Source organism: Podarcis filfolensis (genome assembly GCF_964270895.1).
Source record: "Podarcis filfolensis genome assembly, chromosome: 13".
NCBI lineage: Eukaryota > Metazoa > Chordata > Lepidosauria > Squamata > Lacertidae > Podarcis > Podarcis filfolensis.
This window is the reverse complement of record NC_139615.1, coordinates 50,484,794-50,499,728: the sequence shown is the minus strand read 5'-3', so window position 1 is coordinate 50,499,728 and position 14,935 is coordinate 50,484,794. Positions and strand designations below refer to the sequence as shown.

Here is a 14,935-nt window from a genome sequence, read left to right as displayed (position 1 = left end):
CTACAGCTGCCTTGTAGAGAGGTTGTCTCCTCCTAAAAGAAAGGAAGATAGTTATGAAAGTCAAATAAATTAATAATATATGGAGGTTCTGAATACAGGCCACTCAGCACAACCATTTTTACGTACTGAAGTACAAGATAAAGCAGTATTATTATTATTTGATGCGGGCATATCAAACAACAGATGTTTTGAATCCTTCCACATGTTTTGGCAACTTTTCAAGCCTCCATTCAACCCATTTTTGCAAGATGTTTTAAGGAAATTATCTGGGCATATGTTTACAAGACCACTTCAACATGCTAAGTTCTGCATAAAAAAATATCATTGACCTGCAGGTTGTTGCCATGATTCAAAAAGTCAATTTCTGTACTCAGCACATTGCCTTGTATTCACCAGCATATTATTCCCAGGCATATGAGTTCCAGGAAATGTCCTCATTAGACAGAACCTCCTTCAGCTGTTCTGAACTGGGATCAGTGCTATTCATGATGGTGGTCCATGAACTGGAGCCAGTCAACAAGCTATTGGCTGCTGGTCCATATGATTCCACCACAGCCCAGGTTAGGTGGGATACTTCAGGAACCAAATATGATTCCATTCCCTGGCACACTGAATGGTGAAGCAAGAGGAAGGGGATTGCTGGCGCACTACACTTACTTTAATTACAGCCTTTCAGTACAGAATAATGCTAATGGAAAAGGGATGTTAATATACCTTCTCTTTTAGGGTAAACCAGGACTTCAGGGCTCTCCAGGGCTAAAGGGGGAACCTGGCCTTAAAGGAGAAAAGGTAGGCACTGTTTTGATTTTTTTAAAAAAAAACAGTGGTGTTTCATTGCCATGAGAATCGTGGGTCATGTGAACTGATGCATCCTGTGAACTAAGGTGGCTTCACCTATGACAGAAGCTTTTGGCAGAAGGCACTCCCATGTTTCTTCCATGTAGGGAGTGATGGTCCTAAGACATGACTGCACATCTCCTAGGAAGCCACATCACATGCCGATGTTGTGAGTGCATTTTAAAAGGCTTGTAGCAGCATTACAGAAGCAAATTCAGTATGTAGCGATGGGCTTAAATGTCTAGACATATAACCAGGGTTGAGTACCCAGGCAGTCAGCTGAACTCCAAGTACCTTGTCTACATTCTGAGACCACAACTTCTGAAATGGGTCCCATTTTATTGGGCTACACCCTATTCTGCATACCTTCATGGAAGCTAAGGCAACTGTGGCGTGGGGTCCAGCCAATTTTAGTCTCAGAATAAAACTGAACTTTCTGACAGTAACAGCTCTTGGACTCCCTAAGCAGAGGTTGGATAGTCATCTCTCATGAATTCTTTAGTTGGGATTCCTGAATTGCAGGGGGTTGGACTAGATGACCCTTAAGAGTTCCTTCAACTCTACTACAATTCTATGAAAACGTATCACATACTTTTCATAGTGGACCTTCAAGAGTTTACTTTATTTGTGTAGTTAAAATATTTATATACCACTATTCACCAAAGTTCCATAACTGTTGAATTAAAATAACAATAAACGTACCATAAAAATGCAGTTCAGACTAGACAAAAAAATCTAGTAGGTCTGCTAAGTCTCATCTGTGTTGGTGCTACACACAGCGTCCCTAGGTGTACAAAGCTGAGAGGGGTCAGCTCCCCTCAGCTCATCCACCCAGTTCTCAGCAAGGCTCATGAGGTGGGTGTGCATTAAACAGACCATCTCCTAACTTAACGTGTGTGTTCCAAACCCCTCACAACTTCACCATATTTATTCTTGTTCTAGGGAGATGCTGGCATAGGACTACCCGGCCCCCCTGGGCTTCCAGGGCCTCCTGGGCCACCTGCTCCGTCCAGGGGATTTGTGAGTTTGAGCGCTTGTTATGTGGAACAGCTCCCCTGTTTGTTTGTCTCTCCAGCCTTATGTTGCGTTGAGCTTCTGGTGGTGAAACGTCACACAAAACAGCCCACGTCTCAGAGAGGAGACAAGTTGAGAGGAGTCTGGAGGGAATAGGCATGGCCAAGCTGAGCGGGCAGAGAAACCTGGCTCAAAGTAAACGTGATGGTGGAAGTTTGGCTTGGTTATTCATTTGCCTGCCTCATTCTCATGTAAAGCAGAGTGCAAGAGCATGCCTAAGTCCGACATCAAATGCCGGATGCACATAAATGCCACCCCACACCTTATCTCCCTACCCTCAGTTCAGGCACTCTTGTCCCCAGCCAGTCAGGGAGGCAGAAAAGTACCCAAAGTGAGAGAGCATGGCGGGGGGAGAATTTTCATGTCAATATAAGACATGCAGCACTTGGAATTGTATGTGAGTGGGGCAGATTCATGAATGATTCTTCCCCCTCTGCACACACCCACACACCCCAGTCACCACGGCCCTCCATTCTTCCTCTTCGGCACACCTGTTTTTCTCTGGGAAGAAAAATGCCTGAAGGTGAAGCAAGGCAGGGAATGGCAGGGACAGCAGACAGGAACATTAGTCCACAGATCGAGGAGCAAATGTAGTCTGGTGTCATCTTAGTCTTCAAGCTCCATGTGTGTTATGTACTGAGTTGAATAGGATCCAAACTGCAGCAGTCTGATTGGTCCTAGAACAATAGGATCCAAAAGGCAGCAGTCTGATTGGTCCTAGAACAATAGGATTCAGAATGCAGCAGTCTGATTGGTCCTAGAACAATGCAGCAGTATGATTGGTTGGCAGGAACCACCCAATCATGCTCCAGATAGAAGTGAATCCACAACCTGATTGGCTTACAGTAGAATTCCGGAATTAGCCAATCATGTGCAGCCCATTGTGTAAATAATGTATATAAAGCAGATACCTTGAGGGGACTTTCATTCATTCCTCCTCACCACTATGAGCTGAATAAAGAGCATGAAATCACTTTGCGACTCTGAGTATATTTCAATGTGCCTCCTACAAGGGAGGTCCTTCTCTGTGGTTCACCCCCCAAGACAGACATGGAAAGTGGCTGTGAGAGAACAGGCCTTTTCAGTGGCTGCCCCTCGGCTGTGAAATGCTCTCTCCAGGGAAGTTTGCCGAGCGCCTGCATTGTCAGCGCAAATATATTTTTGTTTCCCCAGGCAGTTGGCACTTCAAGCAAGTTGATTTTTGGTCTGTTCTTTGTGTTTATCTAATTTGGTTTTGGTTTTCCTTTTTAATAAGATTTTATTAAGTCCATACACAACCGATAACAGGCAATGACACTGCTGCAAGTTGTCACAGTGAGGCAGAGAGCAAGGTGCTCAGGTGTGGCTTACAGAGCTCCCGGTTTTAAGTTTTTGGCCCTTTATGAAGTTGAATCACAGCTCTATGTCCATCAACAGATTTATCCATCCTTTTCTGCCAGTGTCTTCTCTCTACAGGGTAATATTAGAGTTATCATCAATGAATTTCACCCCAAATTCCTGCTTAGGCATAATCATCTGATGACTATTGAGAAAAGCCAAAGGAATTCCAGTGAGTCTGGAAAAAATTCTCTGGCATGGAGTAAGAGCTAGGCTGCTTCTTAGTTTCACCTGAAATATAATTTGAGGCAAATTAGAACATCCCCGCTCAGGGGAAATGTCTGAGGAATTTTAAGGAATGTTGAAGAGAATTACTGGGATGTGGAATTCACATCCCACCAACAATATTCTAAAATTAATGTTGTTTGTTTCAGAGAAGAGTGGAAATGGAAGCCTCTGGGTCTGGTGACTCTGACAGAGACATGGAATTTCCAAGGGTACGTAGCTTCTGATGGCTACTGCTAACTTGTAAAGGCTTTCCAAATCACAAAGTACCTTTAAAGATATAAGACACTAACATCACAATAAGAGAAAAACCTGTATGGTAGAGCCAGCGTGATGTAGTGGTTAAGAGTGGTAGACTCGTAATCTGGTGAACCGGGTTCGCGTCCCCGCTCCTCCACATGCAGCTGAGACTCCTTAGGGTAGTGATAAAGCAGGATATCAAATCCAAACTCTTCTTCTTCTTCTTCTCTGTTGGGTCAAGATAGCCATATTGATTCGTATGCTGTCGGTGGGGTTTTGTTGTTGGGCTGTTTGTGTAATAAAGGGGAACCACACCAGAGTGAAGGTGTCCTCCTTCGAAAACCTTTTCCTGACAGCAGAGGGACACGGCAAGGAGATGGTATCCGCAGTATACAAAACACTGCTCCAGAATCCCATAAATCCCCTCACCTCAGTCAAAAAACAATGGAAGCACGACATAGGCTATGAAATAAACCCTACCCAGTGGACTAAACCGTGGTCTAAACTAAGGTTACCAGATTTTTTTCAATGAACCGGGGACACTTTTCAACTTCCTACTAAATAGATGGATTTTGTCAGGGGCCTGATTTGTAAATCCGGGGACTGTCCCTGGCAAACGGGGACGTCTGGTAACCTTGGTCTAAACCTCCCTTTAAATGACACCTGAAATGACAGAGGAGCCTGAGAACTAACTGGTTCACTGTCACACCGATATCAGTTTGTTCTGAGGTGCGTAATTTTACAAAGTCCTGTGGACTCTTAACCTGAAAATTATACTCTGGGGATTCTGGATTTTTCTGAAAGTTTAACCATATTCAGTGGCCTAGATTAAGAACATCCAATGTATTCTTATAGCACTATAATTATGGCACTTATAGCACTATAATAAGGCATTTCACATCCATTGTCATTGTAGGAACTCTCTGAAGTAAACAAGTTTTATTGTTCTTGTGCTGTGCTGTGTGAAGCTGAGAGACATCAGCTTCTCAGGGTGTCCCAGTGAGTCCATTGCTGAGGGAACAGGAGCAAAATCTTAATCTGAATATATCTGATTTATCTAGGGTGCCCCTGGGCCTCCAGGTCCTCCAGGTCTACCGGGGGCTCCAGGACTGCCAGCACCAGATTCAAATGCAGGAATTCCTGGGTTGCCAGGAGAAAACGGGAAAGGTGGAGTCGCTGGGCATCCGGGTCCTCGTGTGAGTATTTGCTGTGCGAGAACTTTAGCTGCATATATTAGCAACGCTGCCCAAGATCAAATATTGATTAGCAGCATGGCAGCACTTAATCCACCTTTCTCTATTTGCCATGCAAAGGATGGCACAGGTGTGACAATGGCAGTGCTGTCTTTCACCAGGTAAAGAGTAGGGCTGGGTGACATTTCAGTTTTAAATTAACCCAGCCTCTCTCTGCTGGCAGGTGGCAGCTCCTCTTCTTAACTTTAAAGTAGCTCCCCCCCTTTTTTTTCTCAAGGAAACTGCAGAGAAACATGCCCCATAGTTGCTTCAAATGAAAAGAAAAGAAAACACTGCTCTGGCCCCTTCCCTCTTTTCCCCATCTGCATTTGCTTCTTACTTGGTGTGTTTGTGTGTGTGCAATTGTCTCTGTGCTCCTCATTTTCTCCTCCAGACCCTCTGCCTCACCTAGAACTCTTCTCAATTCTCCCCTTTCTTTCTCACACATTTGTTATTATTAATAACAAATTAATATATTAACATTAATATATTCTCCTTATATCTGTAATGTTATAGTGGAAGCATGCTATCACTGAAAACATTTTCATATAATTAAATGCATCAAGTTTTCCTTGCAAAAATATTTATTTTCTTTAATCATTTTTTACTCTGTAAAATTTTATCCATTATTACTGGTTTGGCCTGCTTTATAAAAGAAATGCAAATTCCCCTGGCACTAAAATACAACTGGCACTAAAAATCTAAATTTTGTCAGACCCATAAGTAGTAGCAGTTGCCAGGGCATTACCACATTCACCTCTACATAGTTTCAGCCTTTTGTCAAACATTGTGATATATTGAAGTATTGCAATATTTAGCTGGTGATATATTGAAAACCAGATATCACCCAGCCCTAGTCAAGAGCTTCTCCATAGTCATGCCTGCAGATGCCTTTAAGGAAAGATGAGATGGCCAGGGAAGCTGGAAGTGAGTTGAAACATCATGCCAGCTTGGCCTGGCTGGGTTGTCTCACTGCAGATGGCCATGGCTCCTTGCCCAGCCAGAGTTGGGCATCTTGGGATCAGGCCTGGTGGAGTCTCTCCATCAGGGGCTAGAGCCCCTGTTCTGACAGGGCTTTTGGGGAAATCCTACAGCTGCTTCTAAAAGCCTTGCTACTTCCTCCGCCAGGGCTGTTCCCCAAAAGCTTTGAACCAAAGAAGGCCCATAGGATGTCACACAAGAGGGCAGGAGGGAAGAAGGCTGTGTGCCAGTGCTCACCACAATGCTTGATTCATGCCTTTGGGCTGCTTCTTTTTATGACTGCTGTCCATTCCCATTTTTTAAATCAGCACACCATATCAGCCTTCAAAACTTTCTTTTCTGCAAACAGTTTGTCTGTAAAATCAGAATTTATCACAGACGCAATCTGTGATTACTGGAGCATAGTTGGGTAATTTGAGTGAGATGATTTATTGCCTAATTGAAAAGAAGGCTTTTCAGAAGCTCCCTCTCTTCTAAACTGTGTATTTGGATTTAGTTCCAGTTATCTCAATGGTATTTAATAAAGTGCACTAAAGGGCCACAGGTTGAAGTATGTATAAGGTGGGGCTTCATCACAAAGGACTGCCAAGTAGCATTCAGTTTGCCCCCAAACCTGTCTTCTTAAGCACTTAAGTACTGAATTAGAGGGACCTCCACCCCAACCTGCCTAAGAACCCATGATGAGGCATGGAATTGGGAAATAATTCTAAGAGCAGATTTGCCAGCGTAGCCCCTGTGGTGATCTCAGCCTTGTTGACCGGACAACTTTTTAATAGGAAGCGTGTCTGAAAATGCATGGGTAAAAACTGCCTTTAGCAACTGGAAATTTTCATCTTACTAAGAACTTGAAAGTTACAGGTGTTTTGTCTGATTGCAAAAGTTTGTGGGTGGAATTTGACTAGCAGGATGCGTGCTTAACACCTACAACTTCAGCCCTTTAATAATCAGTTACCTCCCATACATTGTCACAAGTACACAGTAGTGTTTGAAGTATGGCACAAGATGTTTTGTTTTTAACCACCTACTTACACTGCCAACATGCTCAAAGGAGCAGGAAGAAAGTAGCATCAGCTCTCTTCCCTCATACAAACACAACACATCTTATGACTGCTGTTTCTGAAAATTTCCATGAAATGAGACTGTCTGCTCTGCGCATTTTGTTTCCCCATTTCCAGAACATAAGTTGTTCAACAGGGTTATCACCTGCAGTGATAAGAATCTCTTCAAGGAACTTAAGGCTGACCAATATCACACAGCCTTTATATGAAGTATAGGTGTCCAGCCAGATGCTTTCAAGTGAATCTAAGATCTGAGCTATGCATTATGGGAGCAACCTCTGTCTTGGGCTGTGTGTTGCACCAAACGGCTTAAAAGCAAAACATAAAATGTCAATTTTACGTGGAGAAATTGCAGGTGGGAGAAGCATGGTGAATACCTTCCCTTCCCCACGACTGAATTTCACTTAGCCAGGCTTCAGCATAAGTTGACTTAGTCGGGAGTACAACTGAAGGTGAGGAGATGTAAGGGGGGAGTTGTGGGTGAGAGACACAGTCGCCCCCTCTTCTGCCAGTTCGTTGCTGAAACACCTTCCTGCTGTTGCTTTTACAGCTGGTTGCTGCGACCTCTATTCTAAGACATGGGTCTGCCACTGTAATTAGTTCTATCCTGAATGCATTCATCCGACTGCCAAGAAGTTGTTAATCATCTAGACATTCCAGACTCCTGTTAACTAATGAAGAGATTATAAAGATCATGCTGAACATATGAGGGGTAGTCCTTTTTTTAAAAAAAGCATTATACTGTAAGTTAAAAAGCAGCCTTATAATTTGTGTCATTACAAATACCTCACATCTGTGATTTTTCAGGGTCCCCCTGGTCGTCCCGGTCAAGATGGATTGGCTGGTTCTGCAGGAGCAAAGGGAGAAAAAGTAAGTTGCAAACGCAAGAGTTTGTTTTAGAGATGCCTGGGGAAGCAGGTGGTTTGGGAAGGATGACCTGGGTCAGTGGTTCCCAGTTGGTGGTCCGTGGATCCCAGGGGGGACTGCACAACCCACCCAGGGGGTCCATGGCACCTTTCACAAAACAAAAACTAGCATAGAGATATGAACATTTTAAAAAGTAGGGGGTCCATGGCTTGACTTTTGAAAAAATAGGGGGTCCACTGTGCTCAGCTAATGGGGAACCACAGACCTAGGCCAGCCTCCATTTGGGGTGGAAGCTCAGTATTTAATAATTTGCTTTGCAGACACAGATACTTGATAATATGCCTTCTGTCAGTAGCACCATTCCAGTGTGAATAATAATAATAATAATAATAATAATAATAATAATAATAATAGGTTTTGATTGCTCAAAGTTTTGATTGTTGAAAATTCTTCTCACATTATATTTTGTTGTCATCCTTACAACTACCATATATAAATGACTTGGATTTTATGTTACAGATAGGTAGCCGTGTTGGTCTGCCATAGTCAAAACAAATTTTTTTTCCCCTTCCAGTAGCACCTTAAAGACCAACTAAGTTAGTTCTTGGTATGAGCTTTCGTGTGCATGCACACGAAAGCTCATACCAAGAACTAACTTAGTTGGTCTTTAAGGTGCTACTGGAAGGGAACAAATTTTTTTGTTTGGATTTTATGAGCAACTTGCTTCAACCCCCCTCGTGACTTCATGGCGCAGGACAAGGGTGATCGTCAAATGAGGGACTTTCTGATTCACAGCTCTGTCCCATAGGAGGCAGATGCACACCATATAATTCAAGTGCATTCAACATACATTTAAAGCATATGATGTCCCCCAAAGAATCCTGGGAACTGTAGTACCCACCCAGACCTACAATTCCCAGTACTCTTAGCAAACTACAGTTTTCAAGATTCTTTGGGGGGTGGTATAAAACAATGTAGCTACATATACTATACTATACTATACTATACTATACTATACTATACTATACTATACTATACTATTATATACTGAAGTGTTTATTTCTTTCGTCATCCTTGAATCTTCTGCCACACTTGCCACCCCTTTCTGCCACACCAGTGTGGCGCATCACACCCTTTGAGAGCCACAGATCTAAGTACGTGGTCCCCATGCAAGGCATGCACATCTAAACCAGAAGTATGGAGACAAAGAATAGGTCTTTTTCACAACCCTGCCATGAACTGTATGTTTAATGAGTGGTTAAATTATAAATCAAGTGCTCAGTACAGACATATATTATAGATTAAGTACTCCACTCATACATAAAGCTGAATTATCTCCGAGTTTAAATAGTGTTCTGTTTATAGTACCCACATAAAGACTTTGAAAAGGTTATCTAAAAATGTGAATCCTTTGCTTGCTTTTCCCCAGAGTGCATGATAAGGTTTGGTTTCTAATACATGGCAATGTACATACAAGCCCATCTCTTAGGTAATGTATGCATTTAAAAGGGGACTACAAGCGTTTGTTTTTCACTGAAGGCTAACACTGGCATATTTTCTGTGCTTAATTTGAGTTGGAGGAGCGGAGATGGTTACTATGACAATAATTATGGGATTTGATTCAATAACTTGCATCAATAACGAGCAATGTGAGGGTGTGTAGGCAGCCTGCCTGCATAGAGTAAGTAATATGTCTTATCTTACAGGGTGATCAAGGTATTTGGGGGTCACCTGGATCAAAGGTAACTGAACAGGTCCACCTTTAATAATATTTAATAATAGTTCTTATATCTCACTGGTAAAGTTTGGCTCCACTGGAATCAACAGTACCAAGATTTTGCATAGAGCTCTGCCTGTGCTCTAACACTTAAGAACTAATTCTGGATTTGTTTCCACTACACAACTACCATTCACTTTTTTGGGGGGAGTAATTTTATGCAACTTTAAAGCCGGCAGCTCAGTTTTATCTCCAGTTCACCAGAGCCAGCAAAAGCGATGCAATATTTAGCAATGTTTCAGTGGAAAACAGAATGTAAGAAGTGTTTAAGAATATAAATACATAGAAAAAGAATATAAGAACTTAACAGGAGCCTTGCAGGATCAGGCCAAAGGGCCGACTCCTCAAACTCCCTGTTCTCACACGGGGCAAGCAGATGCCTATGGGAAGCCTGGAAGCAGGTGCTGAGAGCAACAGGACTGTGAAGCAGGAAGGTGCCGCCTCAGACTCCCCCTCTGCACCAAAACTCCCTTTACCGGGGTCATGTGGCAGCTTTCCTCCTCACTTCTCCAGGGGCAGCAGCAGGGTTGGGTGTGATTCTGCCACCAAAGATGGCTGCCTTAATCTGCCTCATGGGTGGGCAGGCCCTGGCACTCTCCCTACTTGTGGTTTCCAGCAACTGGTTTTCAGAGACACGCTGCCTCCCGCAGTAGAGGCAGAATGCGGGCATCAGGGTTAGTAGCCGCTGATAGCCTTGCCCTGCATGAATTCGCCTAATTCTTTTTAAAAGCCATTCAAGTTGGTGGACTTCTGCCTTGTGGGAGTGAATTGTTGGTGTTATGTACTGAAGTTCTCACCCTGGGCCAGCAGGGGGATACTGTAGATAGTTTTCACTCAGGTCCACATATGCAAATAAGGGATTGAAAGTGACTTTCAGTGATTGGATAGTTACAGAAATTTGTTACAGTTGTGTTGTAGTGAAGCTCTATATAAGCAGGCTGGCTGAACCCTTCAGTTCAGTTCTGTTCTGGCCTGTGAATAAACAAGAGCTGTTTGAAGAATTGCTGTGTTGTCTGGTATGTTCACCCACAACTTAACAGTTTGGTTTAACAGGATTAAGATATATGGTACTGACAAGAGATTTCTCCCACTCCCACTTCCTAAACGTTTCCTCTCCACTATCCACTTCACTCTACAGATTTGCTCCTTTACGTTACAAAATAATCTGCTCCTTTCCCTCAGGGAGACCCTGGAGATATTGGATTACCAGGCACCAAAGGAGCTGATGGGGAACCTGGGAAACCAGGGACCCCAGGACTTCCAGGACCCCCAGGACCTCCAGGACCCCCTGGCTCAGGCTATGGATTTGGATTTGAGGTAATCTCTTTAGAAGGGTTGGGAGGGGCTGAGTACATAAAAGTCTTGGCCTTGAGAAAACCAGGGGTCATTTTGCCCCACCCAGCCACCCCCTTTAGTGCTAGGGCCTACTTGGCAACTTGGTTAGCTGGTCAACAGAACCGGAAATGAATTTTTCCTCCCAATCTCAGTTGGCTCTGGACTCTCAGGTTTTTAGATTTCCCTCAGTGAATACTTTATCATGTTAGGTGTTCACAATCCTCTGTCACAATTTTGTGTGGAAATGGCAATTGGGCAGGATCTGAATAGTAAGGGGCCTGGATAAAGGATTGTTTCAAGGCATGTTTCTGACCCAGAGATCTCTTTCCATCTAGCCACCGCAAACGACCAATGGTAATCCTTCTTGCTGATAATTTATTAGCTTTTTGCATTTCTGTAGCGATGGCTTGGTTCCCCCACAGACATTAGTTCCTCCCCCTTAACCTCTTTTAGGGCTCACCCAGACAGGTCTGAGTGGTTTTCCGTTTGTCCCGTGCTTTCTAGTCATGACTCTGAGCAGTTTTGCTTTTGTTCTGTCACTTCCCCCTAGAAAATCCACTCTTTAGCGCTAAATCGGAGCAAATGGCAGTCCTTAGAAAACTCTGTTTGTTCCAATTCAGCGCAGAAGATCGGGTTTCCTTGTTGGAAAGCGGCAGAGCAAACCAAGGCGTGGAAAATATAGCTGTATTTTCTTCCTAGTATTCAGTCATGGTCTGCTTGCGTAATGGATTGATTCATTGTGTGCCAGGGACCAGGGATCAGAGTAATAGGCAGCAACATGGTGTTGTGTGATCAGCTGAGCGAAGGGGAGCCGGTAAGGTTCCTGCTTATGTGCTGTGCCTCCCACTCTGCGTGGCTGTGGAAGTTACTTTGTGAAGAAATCACTCCAAATCTCTTGAAAGTTTGTGTTTTTATGTAGCTTGCTAAATCGGATGCTCTCATGAGCTGCTAATTTCAAAAGGTCCTGCATTAAACCTTCTATGCTTAGTGTGAGTTGGGATTTGCAGTGCAGTAGGATTACTTGTTTGGCTGCCAGCGTAGCCCGATGGAACTGTTCTGTTCTTTTCTGCCATTCAGAAAGCACCCGGTGGGTAGGCACTTAGCCAATTAAGTCATTGACATTTCCTATCTCCAGGGATTTATCTAAGACGAATTAATTCTAGCTTGATTTTTCTTCCAGAAAGGTTTGATAATTGACATTCCCGCAGGAGAAGGTGTGTCAGGCCAGCTTGTGGCCTATTGCACCTCTGGAATTTGTCCACAGCCTAAATGCCAAAGTGTTTAAAGAAAATGGGATCTGGCTGGCCAGCCAAAACCTGAGTTTCCCCACCTTCCATGGGTCACTTGGGCAAGTGGGTGTGGCTTGGAGGATCAGCTTCATGAGCCAAATTTGTATCCCAGCTAGGCCTCACTGTGGGCAGAAGTTTCCCCACAGATGTGTGCTGGTATCCAACAGAGGCTGGTGTGTTGTCGTTGTTGTTGAATTAGTCTCAATCTAATCTTGCAGGTGGCTGGATTAATGTTGTACTGTATAGGGCTTTTCTCCATTGTGCAAGCATTAGGCAAGTCTCCAGCTTTGAGTTCCCCTTTTGTCTAGCTGAGTCCGAGACTGCACTTAGTGTGTTGCATACTGTAGAATAGAGTCATTTGTTCAGTTTCTGGGGGGTGCCAAGGAATTCGCCATGCATAACAGGTCTTGTATGCCCTTAGTGCATCTGGCCTGAATTTTGCCTGTGCAAAATACTGTGTTAACGTTGCAAAGATTGCCAAGCTGCTGATGGCGAGTGGCTGTTGAACTCCTGGAGTGTATCAGAGGTTTTTAATCGGCTGCTCTGTAGTTGTGGTGCTGTCCAAGATTTTCTGGTGGCTATTATAGTGTGGGGGTGTGGGGTGTGAAAGAGAGAGATCTCAGATATTTAGACCTTAGGTCAATTTGTATAACACATTTTGGAGGGATAGTGAGGTAAAGCCCCCCTTGTTTTAAATGAATAATTGAGGAAATGCCTCCTAAATTTGTTACGTACGAAAAAGGCTGTTGTCATTTTAACTAAATATACATGCAAATCAATGGTGTTGTGGGTGGATCTGAATGAACTTGCGGAATCTCTTCTAGTTCTGACCAGGGCCTTTGACTGTAAAAAGATCAAGGATTAGCAAGAATTTGGATGATCTTCACCATGATACCATCAGAAGGCAAGTGGCCTCCACTTTCCTCATGGTAGTGAAAAGGATGACCACCCTTCAAGAACTGCCAGTTTACTAGCCGCTCCCAGCCTTTTGTGCTTTGGGGACTGTGGTTATACTTCATTGATATCACCAGCTTCCCACATCAAAAATTCAGATTACTGAATACCTGCTGTACCCAACAGTGTGATATTGTAGACAGAAAGTTTTAAAGAAAGATATTAAATTGTGCTTTTAAATGTCTAATAGCCTACTTCAGAAAACCTTTGCCCTGCGATAAGTATACAGGGAAAATAACTCTAACTTTCCATTTTTAAAATAAACACATTAGGATATGGAAGGCTCAGGCATCGTTGGTTTGTCACGTGAACCTGGAACCTCAAGACTAAGTGGGCGAAATGTAAGTAAGCCACAGTTCTAAATCCTTGTGGCCGTAATCTCTCAGGATATCTCATTTTATTTACCGTAATCAGCTATTTGTGTTTCCCCGTTACTGATTAAGATTGCTTCCAAATGTAGGCTTTCTGTCGCAGTCAAATCTGATTTTTCTACATGTGTGGCTGGCACATGAGCTTCCCCATGTTCTGCTTTCTTTGGTCATGAGTTGCTGTTCCACCATGTGCAGGAGAGGCCTGCAAATGGGTCCCTCAATTAGTGTGGCCCCCTCCGCAGGGCATGCACATGTGTATTTCTGTACCTTTGTGTGTGCAGTAAAAAAATAACTGGAAGTGCACAAGATCAAATATTACCAGCATTCAGTTGTGATGCTTCACAAGGGATGAAATAGAAGCTTGTGCTTTGGTAAGCAAATCCATTTCTGTTTGTTTACCATGCTGTTTGATTTGCTGCGGGTGGATGGCAGCATCCCCTCCCTCCTTAGCAGTGCCCTAGAGGCCCCCATAACCATTAACATCGCAACCAGGCATTATCCCCTACCTTAAAAATACACAGCATCAATGGAAGACCCAAAATTAGGATAGCAGTCTCGTGCAGGACCTCCATATTACTATTATTTTAAAGTCCAACGGATGTGCTGCGATTACAGTCTCCAAGGCAATCCCCCACAGCTTCAGTGTGGAGACCTTACAAAAATAACTTCTCTAAATCAGGTTGCTGGAAATTCCAGCATTTATTCAGCACGCAGCATGTGGAAGAAATATTCATCTTTTATCTTGTATTGGGGGCTGCAGGAAACAAAGTGGCTAGACTGTGCTCAGGAGAAGAGCAAATAGAAGTTGGAGTGTGGCGACAGAGACCTCCCACCTAAACATCACCACACATGTGACAAACCACCCACTGAAGGGGAAGAAGATGTGCTAACAATCCTCCACATCAGTGGTGATTGGAAAGTACAATGGGTTGTTTTGACCAGGGGGCGGCAATGTTTTTGTGGCTTGGGCCGTGAACCGGCCCTGCAGACGCCGCGGTGGGACGGAGTGTGTGTGTGCACACGCACAAACACTATTTCCAGCTCAGAGGATGCACGTGCAGCTTCCCTCCTGCAGCCAATGGGAAGCCGGCCAGCATTGCGGAAGGCGGTCTCCACTCTGCTCTGTGCCGATTTAGTGCAGCCCACGGGAGTCAACCGAGCAGGCAGGGGAGGGGGGTCCATGGGCCTTGGGTTGCCAACCCCTTGTTTTGATTTTTCAGTAAGGGAAGAGCCAGATTAAATCTAACATGAGTGGGGGAAAGGATTGGTTGGCACTTTAATACGAACAGCATTGTGTGGACACTGTGAAAAACTTGTG

General features: G+C 43.9%; 1 protein-coding gene across 2 annotated transcripts in view; it reads left to right on the top strand.

The window, feature by feature from the left end:
* The window catches only part of COL15A1 (collagen type XV alpha 1 chain), a 126,437-nt gene that overhangs the window by 67,009 nt on the left and 44,493 nt on the right, over nt 1-14,935 (top strand). For both annotated transcript variants that reach the window (XM_083582447.1, XM_083582448.1), the window contains exons 10-17: nt 727-789; nt 1,780-1,857; nt 3,663-3,725; nt 4,815-4,949; nt 7,832-7,894; nt 9,598-9,633; nt 10,851-10,985; nt 13,519-13,587. In XM_083582447.1, coding sequence (XP_083438573.1) covers nt 727-789; nt 1,780-1,857; nt 3,663-3,725; nt 4,815-4,949; nt 7,832-7,894; nt 9,598-9,633; nt 10,851-10,985; nt 13,519-13,587 — 642 coding nt within the window. The remainder of the gene's footprint in view (nt 1-726; nt 790-1,779; nt 1,858-3,662; nt 3,726-4,814; nt 4,950-7,831; nt 7,895-9,597; nt 9,634-10,850; nt 10,986-13,518; nt 13,588-14,935) is intronic.